Source organism: Erythranthe guttata, chromosome 10 (assembly GCF_056151865.1).
Source record: "Erythranthe guttata isolate IM_541 chromosome 10, IM_541, whole genome shotgun sequence".
NCBI classification, from domain to species: Eukaryota; Viridiplantae; Streptophyta; class Magnoliopsida; order Lamiales; family Phrymaceae; genus Erythranthe; species Erythranthe guttata.
The window spans coordinates 19,204,352-19,226,282 of NC_142542.1; the positions used below are offsets into that span (position 1 = coordinate 19,204,352).

The window sequence follows — 21,931 nt, forward strand, 5'->3', positions numbered from 1 at the left end:
TCGATCTTGTACTTGGGCTCGACGTTGCTCCTGTAAATCCCCCAGTGGCGCGCGAAATCATATCCAAAAGGGTTTAAATTCTCGTCGTTTAGTGCGTGCATGTAGGTGTCAATGGGGTTCAAATGCGCGTTCTTTAACGAGAATAAATTAACCAAAAACGAAAACCTCTAACCACTAAAGTTTATACGAAAACAACGAAAGCAAAAAAAAAAATTCTGTAAATATTAGTATATCTATAATTATAATTTCGTTATGTATCTATATATTATGTATTGCATGTTATTTAAAAAAAAAAAACTTTATTTATCAAAATTTCAGAGTTTCACAACTTTTTGGTATTTGAATAGATCTAAAAAAAACCCCCAAATTCAAAAACGGATTGGAAAGGAAAAACCCTAATTTCGTACAAGATTGTTGCAACTTTCTAGCAATTTAACAATACCCAAAAAGACGGAAAGCAAAGACACAGAGAACGGTGCGAAAAGACGATCTTGCCCACTTTTGAAAATGAAATTTTCTTGTTGACCCTTGACCACCTCCACCGGGAACACGCATTCATCCGTCGACGGATCCTCCGTCACCACGGTGGCGTAGCCGCCGAACACGCACTCCCTCTCGTCCTGAAACATCATCTGGAAGTACATGTTGAACGCGTACGACACGTTCAGAGTGAAGCTCAGCCCGCTGCAAGAAGCCCCTGGCGCCAAGCTGGTGCAGTCAGCTCGTTTGCATGCGTATTTGAACTCTTCAATCACCCTACTCTTGTTGTACCCCTTCATGTTTTCCTTGTACACGCACCACCGCTCCGGCATCCGCATAATCCCCTTTGCCCTCGCCGGAAATATATCCCGCCCTTGCCCGGAAAGATCGATCTTGTACTTCGGCTCGCCGTTGGTCCGATAGATCCCCCAGTGGCGCGCGTATGGGAAGTAGTCTGGATTCATATTCTCGTCGGTGAGCGCGTGTACGTAGGTGTCGATGGGTTTCCCGGGCCGCATTGGCGTGCCTTTGTTGCTGATCACATAGGGCAGAAGGTGTTTGAAGAAATGCTCGGCTGTAGTCGTGTTGCCCCCCGGGAAGCCGTCGGTGGGCCACCCCACCGCCCCTACCACTATATCCAAATCGGGCACCCCGGCTTTGTTTATTGCCCACACGAATGAATCGTGCAAGAAGGTGAAATAGTCCGTGTAGATGGCCCCGTTTACGTCTTTGATGATGTGGCTAGGGTTTTCCGAGGGGCCCGCGAAGTCAATTGACAGATTTTTTAGGAGGACGTAATAGATCGGGAGTAATTCGATGACGAGTGGAGCTTTGTCGGCCTCGAGGAGTCGGAGGAAACCGTGCATTTCTTCCTTGATCTCGGGTCGGAATTCAGCTTCGGACGGTCTCGTTATGTTTTCGACGTTCAGTATAATGTCGGGATGCGGCATCGTTGCCTTGACGTAATCGTATCCGGAATCACTGAGCGCGGCTCGCATGAAATTGTATGCGCTGAGTGAATTATTCAGTGACTTTTTGTCCGTAATTCCTTGAGCAAATGCATCGAATCCTATATAAATGCGCCTGTAAACCAAAAAAAAGAAACAAAACCGTATCACGTATTTCATTTGTCGAATAGGCAAACTTGTCAAATCGATTTTTTCTTGATATTCAAATCAGAAGGTTGAAAACTCTAGGCCGTGTTTGGATCAAGGAACATGTTAAGTAAAAAGATTAAAGGATTGCGTAAACAGATTTTCCGTTTGGTTAGGTGTTAATTCAACACTAAAAACTACACGTTAAATGCAACAGGTTTTCCACGTCGTCTCGGGTAATGAAAATAATTTTCGACAAAAGAAAATTCATCACCATTTTCCTAAGAACCAAAAACGACCGACGATCCTCAAATTCTTTGTTTTCTCATCTGCTTTTGCATTTTTATTTTTCCTCATCTTCAAAATCAACGAACCAAACAGAGCCTAAACGAATGGATACAGCAAACCGTAAGAGTTTGACAAAGCGCGCGTCGTTAATATATATGTAAATACCTTATATTGGAATGTTTGGCGTATTCAAGCTTCAGGCTGAGCCATTTTTTTGCTTCGTCTTCAGAATCTATGGCGTGAAAATTAAAGAGGGTGACAGTGAGATCGATCCCACTTCCGGTAAACGCCTTCAAAATATCCTCTTGTGCATTATAAATTCTCGCCTCCTTAACGCCGTTTTGCAGCAGCAAATCCACCACCATCGACGGAATCAATCTCTGCGCATTGTTCCTTCCCCAATTTACGCCTATTGCACATTCCCCGCGTCCGATGCTCAGCCCTAGCAAAATCGCCGCCACGATATACGCAATGTAATTGCATCTCATCTTCGCCCTAATTCAGATGATTTCTCGATTTAGGGCTTGATTAATTGTGTACCGAGGAAGATGCATACATATACGTATACGTATACATATACATGTACATGTACATGTACATATGTACGTATATGTATACGTATACGTATGATCTCTTTTTCGTTTTCTCAAAAGCAGAGGGGGGAAAAATAAAATTGTCTGAGTTTATATGCATAATCACTTTTTGATGGATGTTTCCTATTTTTTCGGGGAGATGGCAATTCATTTTCTCTCCATGCTATTTAAAGTGAGAGGAAGCATTTCATCTTTATTTTTAATATATGCACATGACCCCCTACAGTTTGAACTTTGTGCATATGACCCCCTTTACTTTTAATATAAGCACATAAACCCCCATATGGTATTCCGTATTCTACTTGGTAAATAATCATGCTCGTTAGAAAAATTTAAATGTACAGTTGGTTACGTGCTTATATTAAAATACAAGAGGTTCATGTGTTATATTGAACGTACAATGGGGTTTATGTGCACAAAGTTCAAACTACAGGGGGTGTAAGTGCTATTTACCATAAATTAAAATAAGAGCTTGATTTTTCAACGCTTACCCCATTCTGCGACATCAAATCCACCACCATCGTCTTCCCCAATTCAAACCTACCGCGCCGTCGCCGCCGGCGAACATGAATATCGCCGCCGCAATATAATTGCGGTATCATCTTCAACGGTCGCCGCCGTGAAATGAAATCGACTTGCCCAGTTTCGGGCCTGATTTTGTGTACGAAATTGAAGGAAGGCCCGTTTTTTTTTTTTTGAACTTTCTAATTTCTCACAAGTTTATTTATAGGTTTATTTATGTTGACCGAGAGTTGACTTGAATGAGAATTGAAAATGAGAGGAAGGAGTTCATCTTTAATCCTTGAAAGCTTATCGTTATAATTTTTCAAATTTTTTTTTTTATTCTCAATATTTTATATTTTTAAATAAATTTAATATTTCTTTTATCAATAACTACTCGTTTTCATTAAAATTCTATACATTACGGTGATAATTAATATATAGAATTTAAATTTGAATATAATCATACATAAAAATCTTCAGATAACAGCTCAATTTTTCGACAATTTCGAGCCGACCCGAAGTGTATTGTACTAGTCGAACATCAACGAGAAAAATATATGTTAGAAGTAGAAAAAAATAATAAACAAGAAAATGGATCAAGATAATAGTAGTTGCATACTTGCATTGTTCAAACGATGGGCAATATTGCTCGTATAATTAACTACACAACAAAATTTCTTCTTTCGACCTTTAAAAAAAAAAAAAAAAAAAAAAAAAAAAAAAAAAAAGAGGGAAAATCGACAACAAAGTTAAGGCTACAATCTATTTAATCCTTCATTTATACCAACCTGTAAGGAACCACCGCAGCAAAAAACAGAATCCGCAGCATAAGGCCTGCAGCAAAACGGAATCTAGTTATGCTTCTGGTTAAGGGATCGTTTGGTTGTCAACATAGGTAATCTTACCGACCAAACGAGGCCTTAGTAGAAAAGGGTTAATCGGTTCAACTTTATAGTCGTTGTAAGTTCACCAAGATTGGCAGAAAACAGTTTTAAGAATAATAGTATTTTTAGTTAATTACCTGGAAAATTAATAATAGTATACATAGCGACTTCTCTGTCTTTCTTCCGAACTGTCTTAAGAATAAGTTCACGAGGGTCCCGTCATTCGTCCCTGTTAATAGGCCTGATTTGGGATCGAACCTGGGATTCAAAAAATACATAAATTAAGAAATAAAAATTAATGTCGTTATTAGGTAAGTTTATTCCTACATAACAGGAGGAGCCTCAGAAAGCAGTAGCCAATGAACCTACCTAGGCAGACGGTGACGTGGACAAGGTATAATACCAGCCAGCTGTACATTGAATCGGTGTTAGTCTGTACGTATTTTTTTTTTTTTGTGTGTGTGTGTGTCTGTGTGTGTGTGTGTGTGTGTGAGAGAGAGAGAGAGAGAGAGAGAGAGAGAGAACCTGAGGGAGTGAAAGCAAGAAGTTGAGAACTTGTGGAGCAAAAAATATCAGAAGTGTTTCACTGAGAAAAAGAATCAGAAGTATCAACAAATCAGTTAAAACCCGAAAGCATAATTCTTTTTATATACTTGAGAATTATTAAAAAAAAAAAAAAAAACCCGATAAATACGAACCTGAAATGGCCTAAAATGCCAGCTACAGCCATTGTCATTCCAGCAAAGTAAGTGTAGGTGTCACCGACAAAAACCAAAGATGGATACCAATTAAACGAAAGTAAAGCTAACGAAGTAGCCAACAACGGCTGAATAAGGTAAATCGAGAATGCATGCGCTTGCTTGTACTCAAAATCGGACGACCCTCCAATTTGTACGATATTGTGTATTAAGATCTGCATTTACGGTTCATCAAATTATTCATCTTGTAAAATCAGATTTAAATAACGAATACAATCGGGGTTTTTTATATATATTGTTTTCTTACAGCACAAGAAATAACAACTGTCTGTCCAACTTCGAGCCCGTTGAGACCAGCATGAATGTTAATCGAGTTAGTGCAGAATACAGCCAAGAGCCCCATATACAGCTTATATATCCACCCTGTAAATTCCATGTTAAACGAAAAAAAACAAAAATAGAAATAAATAAATAAATATTATTTGCAAAATTAGTTACCTAAATCTAAAATATCGAATCCAACATATGGAGCGAGTGGCTTTGGTATGATGATAGTTGTATGCCCAGCATAGGCCATCAACAATGGAAGCGCTGCAATAGACGGCAGCACTAATTTCCTGTCTTGAAAATCAAATTAAAAAATAAGTACCGATAAAAGATGTTATTTTTATATTTTTAAATAATGGAGAAAGACATAAAAATTAATACTCACACTCTCCAAGGTACGTCGAGGACATCATCCACGAATCCGAGCAGAATCATGAAGCAAATTGATGCTAGCGCAGCATTGTATTCAACGAGCCACTTAAGAATTTAAAAAAAAAAAAAAAAAAAAAAAAAAAGTTATATGAATTTTAAAATTTATAAAGAATGTATGATATAAGAGAAGCAAAGCACACGATACTTACATTTGAATCGGCGGTGAAGTTGAAGTATTGAAACAAGATCGTAAGTACTAGAAAAACTATCCCGACTACAATACCCAAAGATTCCGGCCTGCACAACGTCAATATAATCACATGTTAGAAATAAGTAAACCACCATCAGAAGTTCAACTAGGAAATTCAATCTGATCTACATTACTCATTTAACAGATCCATTTTCAATCTATTTTCATCAATACTAAAGTTCATGTAACAACACTAAAATTACTTATATTGAGGCGAAGCACCGGGAAAAAATTTCTATATATTATTTTTACACCAAATCCTCCACAAAAAAAAATAGGCGAAATTACGGCCACCCCTGAAGTAAGGTCAAATTACGGAAAAACCACTCATGTTTGGGTAATTACAACCACCTGTCAACTATGAATATTTTTCAGTTTGTACCCGTTTTACCCCATATTAGCTCCACATTTTGAAACAAGATGAATTGTTTCTTGGCTTGTAAATATCAAATTGTGGTGCATAAGAATCTGTATATCTTAGCACAAAACGAGTACAAACTAGAGAACATTCCGCAGAATCTAGAAGATTCTGTTGAATTTGACACCATAAGGGTGTACGTGTATGAAGATTCATAGTTGAGGGGATTCTAATTACCCAAACACGAGGGATTTTTTCGTAATCTGACCTCACCTCATGGGGCGGCCGTAATTTCCCCAAAAAAATCAGATGAATGATTTACTTTACTGGCATTTAAAATTCAAATTCAGATACTAACCCTAACAATGAAGTTGTAGGAAATGTACCCAAAATGCAGGATTAATCCAATTCAAGAATATGCAATTCAGCCCAACATTAACATAATCCACAACCCACAATTCAAAATTCAGAAATCCCAGATACCCTAAACTCAAAAATGGGGGAAAAATAAATAAATTAATTAATTAATTAAGAAATTAAACTTACACTTTGATGGATCCATCAGGAGTGCCTTTCTTGTTAATATCATAACCAAATAAATTCCTTCTCGACACATACTTCGACGCCACAGGAATCAAGCTCACTGTAATGAAGAAACCCACACAGCTGATCACCGCATTAATCAAGATCGATTTTTTTAGGTCGTGTTCAATTTTGTAGTAAGAGAGAATCAAAAAAAAATATGGGATCGAGAATACGAGGAAGAATTTAGAGATTGTGAAGAATTTCGCCGGCCGAATCAGAGGATCCGTTTGGTTGGTTTCGGGTTTGGGTTTTTCCGGTTCGGGTTTTGTGGTGGTGTCTGTTACTGAAGCTCGCTTCTTAGCTGCCATTGCTGCTTCTCTCTCTAAACGGGTACTGTTTTCTCTCTCTATATTTATAAATAGTATGTTTTCTCTCTCTATATTTATAAATAGTAAATACACACACATATGATGCAAACGTGGATCTTGGACTTACAGTTCAGCCAATAGAATTTGGACACGTATGATCAGTTTGTCATGTGTGGGATTCATGAGATGTGGTGGCAGCTGACGTGGCACTGCGGATTATATTTAGAATATCTTTTCATTGCTTTTAAATTACAGAAAATATATTAGTTAGCTGACATGGGCCTTTCAGCAATATAGTTTTCCGATTTAAGGACCCTAATCTGGTGGACCCATAACCCACAAGTCCCATGTTTTAAACATGGTTGTGATAATGAGTAATGACTTCCTTCTGATTCTATTTCTTTAAATTAATTTATTTTTTATTTTCTTCTTAATAATAAATATTTTAATATTGTCTGATAAATTTTTATTACAATTTATATCGTCATTTATTTAAATATTATTTTATTTCCTTTTTAAATGCGACACCGTGCAATGAACATGCTCATTAGTTTATATAATGAGGATAATCTTGATATAACTTTTTTAATTTAATTTATTTTACGTTGTACGATAATTGTCTAAAGTATTTTTTCTACAATACTTACAAATTAATATCCTAAAATCTTTCTAAAACATTTCAAGTAATTGCTAGACGGCTCTAAAAATAGTGATATGTACAGGTTGAATGAGGGCTTTAATATAGACTTAAATTTATTTTTTGGTCAGTATTAGGATTAGACCTTGACTTCATTGACTATTTTTGTGCCCTGTTGTTGTTGGTTGTAATACCTACACGCAAGTGCACGTATCGTACAAGTAATATAATGAATTTTTAAGTCCAACTATTGATCCACAAAGAATATTTAATTATCTAATGCTAGACGCTAAATTCTATCAATTATTATCAAGCCGACCCTACACAGTCGAATGTTGATTAATAATTAAACTAAATTAAATTAACACAAATTAAACAAGCAAGAGCAAGAAAGCAATTAAACACGAATATTAATCAGAGAAAGCAAACCTATGATTTTACTCTCCCCCTATGTGATTATTAATTCCCCAATTCCTTTAATTATGCAAGTTATTAAATCGGATTACTAACATGAGATGCTAATTAATCATAACCCGCTTCCGTGTGTATTACGATTCTAATAATCTAAATTCAACTACTGTATTCCTACGGAATTAATTCTAGAATACAACATGAAGCACAAATCTCAATAATGGGTACCTAAGAGATTAACTATATTCATATGTTATTACCACAGATGCTTTTCCATCCAAGTTCTAATTATTAACTCGATCTTCTGATTCATGCAATTAACAATAACCAAAAAGCACATAAAGTGGCCAGTTTCAAGCAGTTAATAAAACAAGTAGAAGAAATAATCCATAATTAAAACTTGCATAAAATTATGGATAACGGTTCATAAATCCCATATAAGGTTCAAAATAAAATCCTAGAAATGCAAGGTTTAGCTACTTATGATTAAAGTAAAAATAAAATTATGATAATTTATCGAAGATAAAACTAAGCTTGGACTCTTCGAATTCTTCGTCTTCGTTATTGCTTCTTTGTTCTTGAAATTGCATAAAAAAAAGGACCTCTAATTGAGTGCTTGAGATGGCTTTTATAAGGTGGGAAAAATTGGGGAAATGCAGTTTCCTTGTAACTTTTCGAAGTTTCTTTACTGCGCAGTCTTTCCTTCTTGGACGTTTGACTTCTCCAATTTTGTTCACTTTTTCTTCTAAATTGTAGTTTTGACCCACAACTTATTAAATTCTTCAATTTGTGCCTGAAACACAATAAATTCTACATTAAGCATGAATTATCAATAATACTAAAAGCTCAAATGAAAAGATGTGATTAAGTGTAAAAATATACACTTAACACCTGCCACATAATATAGTTATCTGTATCACCCTCAATGTTTCTAATTCCTCCATGGATGGATACACACAGGTTATACAGATATTACATAAAAGTAAATTCAAAATTTTCCATCTAAAAAGCCTCACAACTCTTAAGTAACTAACTGAGTCCAAAATTTGCATGCATGCCTTGGTTCAGTCAACTTCCATTGCATTCTCCTTTTCGGCTTTTCTGCTCGACCAAATCTTGATTGTCCGATCATGCGAAACAGTTACGATATCTTGTCCATCTGCACAAACATTATTTAGAACAAAAGTTAGCTAACAAAATCACCAGTTCTACATACGTTTAGCGCACATATCCATCGTAAAAACATACGAAAAGGGTTTGTCCAATCAACAACATAACTAAGCATCACGGCGGTTCGGAATGTAGCTGCCCAGAAAAAGTCGGCACGACAAACTAAGAATAAACATCCAATGATGTATGCAAGCCTATTTCATCGTCTCTTACAAAACTATAGACCAATTTGAGGAAAATCATCGGGAGAAATAATGAAGAACAAAGATCATAATTTTGAAATAACGAGAAGCTGCTTCTGAAAGTTAAAGAGATAACTGACCTCCAACAATATCCAATGATGTAACTTTCGATTCATGGCCAGACAATGTTTTTACAGGCTTAAAATCTCTCGAAGACCAGATCTGACATGAAAGAAAAAAAAAACACGATAAACAAAAAATGAACAAATAAAAAAAATTCAAACACATTTCAGAAACCATAAGCGAACCTTAGCAGTCATATCATACGAAGCCGTGACCAAAAAGTAACCCTCCTGTGGTTCAAATTTGACTTGAGAAATAAGGTTAGAATGAGCAGGTATTATGTACAAAGATTTCCTCTTCCTCAAATCCCATATCCTGCAAGTGTTGTCTTCCCCACCAGTAGCTAAATGATAACCATTCGGAGAAAAGCTAACACCAAGAACCTGAAGTAAAAAAAAAATATCACAACATATAGTAAAAGAAACGACTAAAAAATAAATAATGTCGAAAAATAGCAAATCTTACAGGCTTGACATGGCCTTCCAGAGCAAGAATACTTTTCCCAGATCTAAGGTCCCACACACGAGCAAGAGCATCCAGCCCACAGGAAGCTGCTAAAGAGCCATCGTGATGAAAAGATACTCCGTATATACTCCTACTGTGACCTTCTTGGAGAAGCAACTCCTCACCGGTTTCTACATCCCATAATCTCCAAGTCTTGTCGAAACTAGCTGTACCCAAATATCTACCTGATGGGTGGAATGAAATACGAGCAAGACGGTCCAGGTGGCCCTCGAATGTTCTAAGGACAGATCCTTCCAAATTCCATAGTCTTGCAGTTTTGTCGGCAGAAGCAGTAGCTACATGATTGCTTGTGGGAGAGAATGCAACATCGGTAGCTCGTTCGGTGTGCCCCTTTAGTGCAGCAACCTTCTTTACTTCAGGCATGCTCCACAGCTTTGCAACTCCACTTAAAGAACTAAGGAAAGAAGAGGAAAGTCATGAAGCAAAATGAGGAACAGATTTGTTGTGATAAACAGTATAAGCATTACCACAAAATCTAAAAGAAAAAAAATGAATTACATAAAGACATATTGCAAGAAACCGAAATTATGGTAAAAGAAAGCAGAGATCACTGACTTCATGGTAAACATAGGAAGATGTGACCTCAAATCGCATTAAGCCTTTATGTTTAATTTTGAGGATGGCCCTTGCATGTACAACAGCCAAAAAGATTCATACTGCTGAGAATAACTACGCGATAACGCTTTTTTTGTTTAGTATCATCTATTGTAATATATCCTAACAGGGATATCCATAAGGTGACAGTATAACTCGTAACCATAAAAAAACCAACCATGCACATATAAACTGTATAGCCACAACCAATAAGACATTTTAAATTGTTTAATCAGCCAACAAGTGCATAAAACAGAGATGTTACCAGGTGGCAAGAGTCTTTCCATCATATGAAATCGAGCATCCAGAAAGGGGCCGGTCATCGCCAATCTCACTGCACTCCATGACCATATTTGCAGCCTGTTTAAGAGACCAATCAACCTCTGCATCCAAATCCTCATCCGGGTCCTCCCGTTTCCTCTTCGCACGATGGAGGCGCAAAGCCGACTTCACAATCGAGTACTTCAAAATCTCTCGACGGGCTCTCAACAGACCCTGCGAACCTTCGGTGTAAAACGGATACTGAACGTCTTCTTCCAGTTCCGAAGGCGCCACACTGGCGGCAGCAGCTTCTTCCTCCTCCTCCTGAGCTTTCATCAGCCTTTCGAAGTTACCTTCAGCATCGAGCTTCGCCATAAGCGCCCTCAATCGATCGCGTCTCTCCATCTCTCTCTCACCAAAGAAAGTTATAGGCTCGCCGAGCCGCCGGAGTCTTGATCGGACAGCATTGTCGTTGGTGGGGACTGCCAAGGCGGCGGCACGCCGCTTCATCAGAAGCTCCTGCACCGCCTTTTCATGCCTCTCCCTAACAATTTGGCTCTCTTCCGAGATCTCGTATTCCTGAGCTGAGCCTGAGGCGGCACGGTTTGTTCTTGGCTCTTCGTCTTCATCGGGATCGGAGTCGCTAGTTCTTGAGTCTCCGTTTTGTGGGGCCAATGGTCTGGTGACAGGTGGACGGGGAGGTAGTGGAGCCAATGGTCTTGGAACAGAAGGTATTGGGGCCATAGGAGGTGTGACCGGAGTTGGATTGATGGATGCAACTATGGGTTCGGCTGGTTGAAGTGAGATAGCATCAATGGCAGAAGCTACAGTTTCGCTACCGTCGAGTGGGACTGAAGCATCGGTGTCGATGGAGGTAGAGACAGTATTTTCCTCATCGATGTCCATGATTCCTGACCAATGAGATCCTGAAATGATTAGATTCACAATTTGTAAATGCAATGCATGCACCGAAAAATAGTTTGCTGCATTTTGTATATCTAATTTCATTCTCCATTAAATCACTTTATTTCCTGAATGCAAACTATGTTTCCAGGGAGTTTATATTATCAAAATGTGGATACTTATAAAGCATGAATTTGCCCAGAAAACCATTCAACAAAACCGCGAAACCTAAATCCCATCTAAAAAATCCCCAAACTTGCGAATCCGAAAACTCCATATATCAAAACCCCCAAAATCACAAAACCCTAAATCGCAAAACCCTCACTAAAAATTGAACACCAAAATCTTCACACTAAACAACTAGCAATATATTGTAGTGATTGTTCATGCAATTGATGTGAACTCACCAAAAATCGTGAAATATGAGATAGCAAAAAATAGTCCAGAAATCACAAAAGAAAGCACTAGACAACACACGATTGCAATTTAGTGTGTGTATGTGGTGTGTGCGGAAATGGGGAATAGTACTTACAGATGAAGAGCAACGAAGAGCAAAGCTTGAAGAGTTGAGCTGAGAAAGAAAATGGTGGCGCAGCCAATTAGACGGCAGGTTAATTTGCCGTCCGCCTTCTGTGGTTTCTCCTCCGTTTAGGAAAAATAAATATACGATTTTTTATTTGTTTTTTTCTTTTACTATTAAATAAAAATTATGTAAATAATCATAAATTCATGATATTTTAAAAATTAAAGTATTTTCATGTTTGGGACTAATAATAAAATAAAATATTACTTAACACCTCTAATTTATTCTTTGGGAGTGAGATATGTGTATGATAATTCATAAAATTTTATAAAATATTAAACTAATAATAAAACCCAATTAAAATTTGTAGTAAATATTGAGACAACAAACACATGAAGATGAAAACTCAACAATCAAATTTCAAAAAAAAAAAAAAACTCAACAATCAAGAAAATATAAATTGCATCCAAAATTAAGCCATTTATGATAAAACACCACACAAAAACAGTGCCTGTACCAGAAAACGAACAACGAGCATCTCAACTTCCGAACGAACATCAAACAAAAACGATGTACCCTATATATATGGTACAATTTCTCCCCAAATATCCAAAAATTATCCTCAAAATTTCGGGGGGAAATATAATACACATACGTTTGCTAAGCTAGGCGACGGTATATCCTACTTAATAAAGGCACAAATAGAATGAATTTAATTCAGCAAACAAAAACAGGTAGCAACTCTTGAACTCTTCTACCGATTCCATTTCTGTCCAACCGTTATTGCAGCATTACGACTCGCGGGCCCACAAGAAGTAAACGAATTCCACTCCCTCGGATTCTCTCGCTCGACACGTGTCGCTTTTTGATTCCTCGATATATTATTATTTCTGTGACGATCCTGCCCTTGAGCTCCCCATGCCCTGCCACTCGGCACCTGTCTACTAACAACTTTGTGCGCAGTAGCGGGTCCCACTTCACGAATCGTATTATTATTATTAGTATTACTGTCATTATTCCAACCACAGTCATTATTATTCCACCCATATTCATTAACAAAGTGGCATGCATTAATAGAATCACCCGACCATCCAATTGGAACCACGTTGTCAAACGAATCGCCCCAGTTTTGTTCCCACTCAGCACCATTGTTATTCGCTGAGGAAGAATTAGCGGGAAGTTTGAAATTCTCTTCCTCGTCACCCCAGCCTGTACTCGAGTATGCTTGGTTTGGGAGAAGAGAATCACCAAAGATAATGACCGGATCATGTTCTTGATCTGGATTAGAAATCACAGGTTCTGATTCAAGATCGGGCACATAATTAGTTTGCGAGTCCCAATCAACTGTGTCAATATATTGATCAGGATCGGGCAAAGATATGTCACAGGGAAGTCCGTTTATTTCGGCCCAAAAGCGCTTCTTAGCATTGGAGAATGCCTCTTCGACCGCAGAGTCGTCCCACTTGAGTATGTTTTCGTAGAGGTGCACAAATTTCTTCATTTGCAGAAGTGTTTCCCAGTCCAGTGAGCCGACTACTCTGCAAAATTCTTTCTCCCATGAAGGCACAATAGGCTGCCAATTACCTGCACGAAGTAACAAGAAAATTTGAGGAGGTGAAGGAAATCGAATTCATCAGAATTCAGTAAGCCGATTACGCCAATTAATCCACAGAATCATTATAATTATTGAATTTCTAATTAACGTTTTTATTTTCCCGGAAATACAATGGTGGGAAGATATAGGAATATATAAATGGAATAATAAATAACCAAATCGTACCGAGACAAGATGATAAATACAGACCAAGAAGATAAAAAAAAAAAAAAAAAAAAACATGACAACAATTTGTTATTTATGCGAATCTTTAGATACGACAATAAATAGCTCTCTGCACCCCAAGACAAGTAAATATCAGCAACTAGCAAGATTGTGAAATTTAGGTAATAACGATACCGAACTTTCCAAAAAGAAAAACTTCATAGAATCGTGTAAAAGAACACGTTTCATGCAAATCCAAGTATAACATATCAGACTAGGCGCTTCATCCACCAAATCATTTGAACACGTTTTGAATTAAATTTCACAAATCAAAATCCATGGAGTTCATATCTTTTTTCAAGTCATGATAACTAAAATTTGAGCCATAAAACAAGCAGCAGTCTTACACACGAAAGTAGTTCAAAGAAAATCGTATCCTCGCTCCACAAGAATTTAAGACCTCTCTTCCAATGTATCGAATATCATGTATCAAGAAATCCAATTTCAATCAAAATGAAAATGTCAACGTCGCACAATAGAGAGAGATAGGGAGAAAGAATGGCAGTCGAACTAGAATGCATGTAAAAGGAAATAGGTAAAAAAAATCTGCCACCAATCGAATAATCGAATAATCGAATAGTCAAAGAATTTCATGGCCTGAAACAGAAGCAAATAGTACTACAAAGTCTTAAATTGCTGCGTGGACATCGAAAACAAAAAACCACTGGAAAAACCACATTATTCTAAACCACGAGATTCACACAAACGGATAATCCTCAAATAAATCGACAAAATGCATCTATAAATTAATTAACAGCATACAAACATGACATATCAAACCAAAACAAACAAAAAAAACAAAAACAGAAAACAATATTTCGAATTAATATCGGAGATCAAGGAAATTACACGAACCACGGGGCGGCCTTCTGTTCTGTGACCTTCTATTGCTCTCCCAGTTCCGGCGCCTCCGATTCTCCATGGATCAACACTCCCAAAACCTTCCAAAATCAACAAATTCCAATAAAAATTCGAGTTAGCCGCCAGAGAATAAGCAAATTAAAAATCAAACACAAAAAAAATTTAAAAAACAAAAAAAAAAAAATCCAAGTAACCAATTCAGTAATCAAAACTACGAAAAGCGAAATAAGATGAACACCTCGGATTTCGCGTCGAGAATTCCTCAACGAACAATCCAGAAACTTCTGGTTTCAGTCAGCTTTTTTCGCCACAGTTACTGTTCCTGGAAACCCCAGCACCACAATAAATAGGGGAAAACAAAAATTCCTTTTCTCCCCAGACGGAAACAAATCGCAGATAATAGCTCTAAAAATGGTGTGAATCGCGTGATCGATGAAGGGTATATATTGTAATTAACTCGGGGGTGGGGTGGGGGTGGGGTGGGGGGTGGGGGTGGGGGGTAGGGGGGTGGTTAGGGGAAAGGGAAAACGATCATAATAGGGAAAAACCTTGGTACGTAGCTTTTGCAGAGAGGAAAAGGGGTCAATTAAATTAATATATAAAATGATTAAGAATATCTTATTTTCATTAATTATTTAATGTTTTACCAGCGACTTTGCCATATTTGACTTAATTTCTTAGATACTTGTAAATATATTATTTAATTTTGACGCATTATTTATTATATATATAAGGGTAAATTACAAACACCCCCATGAGGTATGGTCAAATTACAAAAACCCCCCTTTTGTTTGGATAATTACATCTACCCCCTCAACTATGATTTTTTCTTAGACCTCCACCTTTATGGTGCCAAATTCAACATAGTCATCTAGATTCCGTGAAATGTGCTCTAGTTTGTACTCTTTTTGTGTAAAAAATACAGTTTCCGATGCACCACAATCTGATATATACAAGCTAAAAATCACATATTATGATCATCTTGCTTCATAATGTAGAATTTGAATGGGATAAAACGGGTACAAAAGTGACAATATTCCATATAATCTCGAAGATTCCACTAAATTTGATGAGTTGAGGGGGTGGTTGTAATTATCCAAACAAGAAGGGTATTTTTGTAATTTGGCCATACCTCAGGGGGTGTTTGTAATTTACCAATAAATATTTAAAATGAGAAGGAGAAAGCCGCAGTGTAGTGCTTCTTTAAACAACAGCCCCTGGTTTTGGCACTAAATTACGAGATTGACTATAACTGATAAGGACAGAAACTGGTAGGCGGTTGATGGGCGCGTGTGTCACACTTTCTTACGATTTTTATTTTTTTAATTTTTCCTTGCATATACTTGGAAGAAAATAAATAATATATGACAATTAGGGGGTGAAAAATGAAAATTGCAACGTAGCTTCGATTGCTGCCGATTCCGATCCTAAAGTTTTTAATTTTGGAACATTTTGTATTTTATTCCAATTTTCTAGTTTTCCTACGTCTTTTTAACGAAATTTGAGAACTAACTTTTCGCGTTCATATATCATTGATAAATAGAAAAATTAAAAACTAGATGTTTGGTTATGTTTCCAATGGGAATTTCTAGTTTTCAAAATTTCTGATGGAAAAAGTAGATGTATTGGTTTTCGTGTAGAAAATGAGAATATATTTGGATGAAGTGGTATTTTTAGTTTTATGTAGATGTAGAAATGAGAATATGTTTGGTTGTGGGAATTTTCTCTACGAAAGTACGTGCAAAAGTAGAATATAATGATTAGGAATGATGATGTGATGATGATTATTATTATTATTATTATTATTATTATTATTATTATTATTTTATTATTATTATTATTATTATTATTATTATTATTATTATTATTATTATTATTATTATTATTATTATTATTGTGATTATTATTATGATTATTATTATTATTATTATTATTATTATTATTATTATTATTAATATTATTAATATTAATAAGATGGGAGAAAAAATGGAGGAGAGAGAAATAGGTTAGTAGGTATTATTATAGGTTTGAAAAGTGGGAAAAGTATGAATAGTGTATTTCTATTGGAAATTGTTTTAAGAAAAATAGGAATTTCCAAGTGAAAAGTCACAAACAAACATAATCCCGATTTTATGTATAGTATAAAACTGGAAAATCATTTTGAAAATAGAACCAAACATGCCCTATAGTCCTGAACTCTCGATATATCATATGTAATGACAGTATTGAGATAAGCTTTTAATATTGTAAATCAAATAAGGGTTTAATTTACGTAAATATAACTAGTAAAGTGGACAAATGAGCCCGAATCCATTTGTTGTTTTTTTTTAATTATAATTAAAATTATTTAATAAAAATTACAAAATGAACAATAAATTGTAATTATATATATTTTGTAAATATTTATATCTTATTTTTATTTATTTCTATAATATTTTATATTATTATACATTCTTTAAACAAAAAATAATATATTAAAAATAATAAAAATAATAAATAAGGCTCGCGAGCTCCCAAACAACTAAAAACTAGTTCGAGTTCAACTCGTCAGAAAACTCAAGTTTACGAAGTTCGAGTTCGAGTTCGAGCCGACTCATCGAGTTCACTAGTCGGCTGGTGCCGCATAAAAAATATCAAAAAAAAAATTAAGGGATCATGAATTAAACGTGGGGGTTTCACAAATGGATATGCCAGGAATAATATCCTTCCATTCCAATGGTAGTAAAACTCAGAAACCCCCAATACTAGGTGCAACTGTGTGAAACAACGACCCGCACAATAATCTCTGCTAAGAGTTAAAAACGATGTTTATTTTTTGGACGACGTTAATCTGTCCTTTTCTGATCATCTCAGCCAACCACCTCCGCGGAGCACCGCTTCGAATCACGCCGGAGGACGACGACGATAGCCTTAAAATGCGCGGCGGCGCGCCGTTCAAGATCGCCCTCTTCGCCGACCTGCACTTCGGCGAGGACGCGTGGACGGAGTGGGGCCCGCGTCAGGATCTCAATTCCGCTAGGGTTATGTCTTCCGTACTCGACCAAGAGCAACCAGGTGTCTGTCTGTGTGTAGTGTGTAAAGATTACTTTTTTAGTATTTATTATTAGTGTAAATTACAACCCAACCCCTTAATTGTGGTCAAATTACAAAAAATTCTCTCATGTTTGGGCAATTACAACAACCCCTCAATTATAAATCTTCTTACACGTCCATCCTTGCAGTTTCAAATTTAGTGGAATCTTCTAGATTATATGGAATATTCTCAATTTTGTACCCGTTTTATCGCATTCGAGCTCCACATTTTGAAGTAAGATGATCATAACATGTGTTTTTTGGCTTGTTAATATCAGATTGTGGTGCATCAGAAACTGTATTTTTGCATAAAACGAATACAAATTAGAGAATTTTCCATAGAATCTAGATGATTATATTGAATTTGACACCATAAGGGTGGAGGTGTAAAAAGATTCATAGTTGAGGGGCAGATATAATTATCCAAACAAGAGGGATTTTTTCGTAATTTGACCATACCTCATGGGTGGTTGTAATTTACCCTTATTATTATTATTATTATTATTATTATTATTATTATTATTATTATTATTATTATTATAATTATTATTATTATTATTATTATTATTATTATTATTATTATTATTATTATTATTATTATTATTATTATTATTATTATTATTATTATTATTATTATTATTATTATTATTATTATTATTATTATTATTATTATTATTATTATTATTATTATTATTATTATTATTATTATTATTATTATTATTATTATTATTATTATTATTATTATTATTATTATTATTATTATTATTATTATTATTATTATTATTATTATTATTATTATTATTATTATTATTATTATTATTATTATTATTATTATTATTATTATTATTATTATTATTATTATTATTATTATTATTATTATTATTATTATTATTATTATTATTATTATTATTATTATTATTATTATTATTATTATTATTATTATTATTATTATTATTATTATTATTATTATTATTATTATTATTATTATTATTATTATTATTATTATTATTATTATTATTATTATTATTATTATTATTATTATTATTATTATTATTATTATTATTATTATTATTATTATTATTATTATTATTATTATTATTATTATTATTATTATTATTATTATTATTATTATTATTATTATTATTATTATTATCCGACACTAATGAAAATGGGGACTGCATTTAACAGATTTTGTGATCTACCTTGGTGATGTTATCACTGCCAACAATGTAGTGGTTAAGAATGCAAGGTTGTATTGGGATAAAGCATTGTCACCTACTAAAAACAGGGGAATACCCTGGTCCACCATTTTCGGAAACCACGACGATGCGCCGTTTGAGTGGCCGATCGACTGGTTTTCGCAATCTGGGATTCCTCAAATTCATTGTCCGGACACAAATTCCTCGTCTTTCGGTGAGAGTCGAGTTCGAAATCTATGTTTCTTGATATAGAGCTACCAAAAATCGGATCTTTATTTAATCGATGTGATAGATAACTAGATAAGTAGTGATGGTGTAAAGGGACGATTTAAAGAAAGCGCTTTTAATCTGATTATAATATTAGGTGGTGAAGAATGTGGGTTTAGAGGTACGACGCGTTTGGAGTTGATGAAAAACGAGATTGAGCGAAACTCGTTGTCATACTCGAAGAAAGGCCCTAAAAATCTATGGCCTAGTGTTTCGAATTATGTCCTTAAACTTTCATCATCGGGCGATTCTCAAGAAGCCGTAGTTTATATGTACTTCTTCGATTCGGGCGGTGGGTCCTACCCGGAAATTATATCCGATGCCCAACTAAAATGGTTTCAGCACATATCCAAAGAGATCAACCCTCACTCAAGGTATCAAAAGATTCAATTTTTAATTCCAAAAATATTTCCTACACTTTTTTCTTTTAACCTAAAACTTTACACAGGGTGCCTGAAATTATATTTTGGCATGTCCCGAGCGAAGCATATAAAACGGTGGCTCCAAACTTCGAAACTACTAGCAAGCATTATTGCGTGGGCTCGATTTTCTCGGAGGATGTTGCTTCACAAGAAGGTGAAATGGGGATAATGAAAGTTCTCGAAGAAAGGCCTTCTGTTAAGGTCAGGGATTAATCGAATTATTACATCGGCTTTTCAAACAAAACTTTGACATTGTTTTCGTTTATATATATATATATATATATATATATATATATATATATATATATATATATATATATATATATATATATATATATATATATATATATATATATATATATATATATATATATATATATATATATATATATGTATATCGTAGGCTGTGTTTGTAGGGCACAACCATGGATTGGATTGGTGTTGCCCGTATACGAAGAAGCTATTATGGCTATGCTTTGCTAGGCATACGGGTTACGGTGGTTACGGAAATTGGGATAGAGGGGCGAGAATTATTGAAATTAACGAGCGTCCGTTTTCTCTCAAGTCGTGGATTACGATGGAAGACGGACATTTACACAGTGAAGTCCTCTTGAGTTCTTGATCTTCATGTTTTGAAGATTTCGTATACTTGGACAGAATTGTAATTAAGCCTATTGTTCGAAACTTTTAACCTAGCTCTGATATCAATTGTAAAGATCGTAAGATTCACATTATGTAATGAAATGACGTTGCTCGGAAGTATCTTTGCGACAAGACGTGATTTGAACTATTGAAGTTCGTCGAAATTTTTCAATCTTTCAGTAAAGAAATTTAAATACCTTAACAAAGGCGGGAGAATTCAGGGAAAAGAGTAAAAGAGTGCATTGCATAAATTGAGAATGAAAAGACAATTTTGCCCTCACCGAAGTGCAATGCATGTGCGTTGTCGAAATTTCAGCCAAAAAACCAAGCACGGACCCAGTTTGACTCGGTTTCTAAAATCCTATAAACCAAAATAATCGAATTTTTTTGGTTAGGGGTTTTTCGGTGTTCGATTTGTTTTATTTCCGGTTTCGGTTCGATTTGCGGTTCGAAAACCTTTCTTAACTGGGCTTATCAGCCCATTTATTTCACTGAATGATAACCTGTTATTTGCATCAGTCCGAAGATATGAAGTTTCAGCCCACAATAAATAAGCCCAACAATTTTAAGTTTCAACCCCAAAATAGTTAATTAGTTACAATAAGAGCCATAAAAATTAAGTTTTCATCGAGGGGGTAAAGCGAATCAGAGTAAAAATTCGGGGTGGAAAATGCTATTTACCCTATTTAAAAAAAAAACAGGATTGAGCTTAAGGCGGAAAATTGAACCAAGCTACTTGTTACTCTATTCGAGATCGTACGTTAAAAGCTCAGTTTGTTAACATATCGGATTACACTTGAACACATTTTCAATTGCTAATCTACAAAGTTCAGCTCAAGCTCGATCTCCAGTAAACAAATTATAAAATACGTACAATCAAGCTACCCCAGCTTGATTCGTACAAGTTTTGATTAAATATTATTCGAGCTTCACTCGACTGCTTATCAAACTAAACTCAAACACAACTTTAAAAGTCCGATAGGATTCGAACAAACTTGAACAACCATGCATTTAACTCGTCTCGATTCGTTTACAGCCCTAATTTATTTGCTCAATTCTCTAATCAAATGGATGAGGGGCATGCAAAACTATGATAAAGATAAAATCCCACAAGTCTATAATGATTACTCTACACTTTCTGCACTTAAAAGCCTTTCATGCTTAAGAAATAACTATATTAATTAATGATTCTTCAATTTTTTTTATTATTTAATTCTGAAAAGTCAGAATTAAATGTTTATTGAATTTAACAGATAACCTAATTAAAGAAAAACAAGAAAATATATAATTGTAAGTGTTGAGGCAATCTATGGAACTTTGCTTTGATAGGAGTAATGATGGAATTGCTGTCAAAAGCAGAGATATAAACAAATTTAAAGCTGAAATTTGTGAGAATGGGTGTCATCATTTTCTTGGGCTTATGCCATTATTGTTTTGGCAATCATAAGCAAAACCTGAAAAAATTAGGGGTGAGTTTCGTAATTTAACCATACCTCAGAGTGGCCGTAATGTACCCTTATTCAGAGGGCGAATTGTTAGTATAAATATAACAATCTGCGTAAATAGTTGAATAAGAATT

At 35.2% G+C, this 21,931-nt stretch overlaps 5 protein-coding genes across 10 annotated transcripts; 1 reads left to right on the forward strand and 4 right to left on the reverse strand.

The window, feature by feature from the left end:
• Positions 1–287: 287 nt before the first annotated feature.
• On the reverse strand, positions 288–3,175 carry LOC105949422 (glucan endo-1,3-beta-glucosidase 8). The gene is made up of 3 exons (XM_088824410.1): positions 2,947–3,175; positions 2,028–2,357; positions 288–1,563 (listed from the first exon to the last, which is right to left on the reverse strand). The coding sequence occupies exons 1-3, from the start codon at positions 2,949–2,951 to the stop codon at positions 396–398; spliced, it is 1,503 nt and encodes a 500-aa protein (XP_088680536.1). The 5' UTR covers positions 2,952–3,175; the 3' UTR covers positions 288–395.
• A 344-nt stretch (positions 3,176–3,519) lies between these two features.
• Positions 3,520–6,779, reverse strand: LOC105949438 (uncharacterized). Its single transcript, XM_012972749.2, has 10 exons — positions 6,395–6,779; positions 5,450–5,537; positions 5,254–5,345; positions 5,040–5,158; positions 4,849–4,964; positions 4,542–4,756; positions 4,369–4,429; positions 4,213–4,253; positions 3,981–4,101; positions 3,520–3,793 (listed from the first exon to the last, which is right to left on the reverse strand). The coding sequence occupies exons 1-10, from the start codon at positions 6,739–6,741 to the stop codon at positions 3,734–3,736; spliced, it is 1,260 nt and encodes a 419-aa protein (XP_012828203.2). The 5' UTR covers positions 6,742–6,779; the 3' UTR covers positions 3,520–3,733.
• Positions 6,780–7,024: 245 nt separating this feature from the next.
• Positions 7,025–12,514, reverse strand: LIS (WD-40 repeat family protein / small nuclear ribonucleoprotein Prp4p-like protein). Of its 4 annotated transcripts, none has more exons than XR_016033958.1 (7): positions 12,080–12,514; positions 10,649–11,555; positions 9,730–10,183; positions 9,450–9,647; positions 9,282–9,363; positions 8,688–8,948; positions 7,025–7,061 (listed from the first exon to the last, which is right to left on the reverse strand). XR_016033958.1 is itself a non-coding variant. In XM_012972686.2 (6 exons), exons 2-6 carry the CDS (start codon positions 11,548–11,550, stop codon positions 8,854–8,856), a joined length of 1,731 nt encoding a protein of 576 aa, XP_012828140.1. In that variant the 5' UTR covers positions 11,551–11,555; positions 12,080–12,514; the 3' UTR covers positions 8,616–8,853. The 4 variants fall into 4 exon arrangements, 2 of the variants coding, with proteins under 2 accessions (XP_012828140.1, XP_012828139.1); XR_016033957.1 differs by having other exon boundaries at positions 10,649–11,570; positions 12,080–12,215; XM_012972686.2 differs by lacking the exon at positions 7,025–7,061 and having other exon boundaries at positions 8,616–8,948.
• Positions 12,515–12,530: 16 nt separating this feature from the next.
• On the reverse strand, positions 12,531–15,350 carry LOC105949445 (FK506-binding-like protein). Of its 2 annotated transcripts, none has more exons than XM_012972758.2 (3): positions 14,989–15,350; positions 14,745–14,830; positions 12,531–13,654 (listed from the first exon to the last, which is right to left on the reverse strand). In XM_012972758.2, the coding sequence occupies exons 2-3, from the start codon at positions 14,809–14,811 to the stop codon at positions 12,825–12,827; spliced, it is 897 nt and encodes a 298-aa protein (XP_012828212.2). In that variant the 5' UTR covers positions 14,812–14,830; positions 14,989–15,350; the 3' UTR covers positions 12,531–12,824. The 2 variants fall into 2 exon arrangements, with proteins under 2 accessions (XP_012828212.2, XP_012828211.2); XM_012972757.2 differs by having other exon boundaries at positions 14,739–14,830; positions 14,989–15,343.
• Positions 15,351–17,413: 2,063 nt separating this feature from the next.
• Positions 17,414–20,516, forward strand: PAP16 (purple acid phosphatase 16). Of its 2 annotated transcripts, none has more exons than XM_088824811.1 (5): positions 17,414–17,804; positions 19,011–19,235; positions 19,386–19,662; positions 19,737–19,911; positions 20,127–20,516. In XM_088824811.1, exons 1-5 carry the CDS (start codon positions 17,555–17,557, stop codon positions 20,322–20,324), a joined length of 1,125 nt encoding a protein of 374 aa, XP_088680937.1. In that variant the 5' UTR covers positions 17,414–17,554; the 3' UTR covers positions 20,325–20,516. The 2 variants fall into 2 exon arrangements, with proteins under 2 accessions (XP_088680937.1, XP_012828032.2); XM_012972578.2 differs by having other exon boundaries at positions 17,418–17,804; positions 20,114–20,516.
• The last annotated feature ends 1,415 nt before the right edge of the window (positions 20,517–21,931 follow it).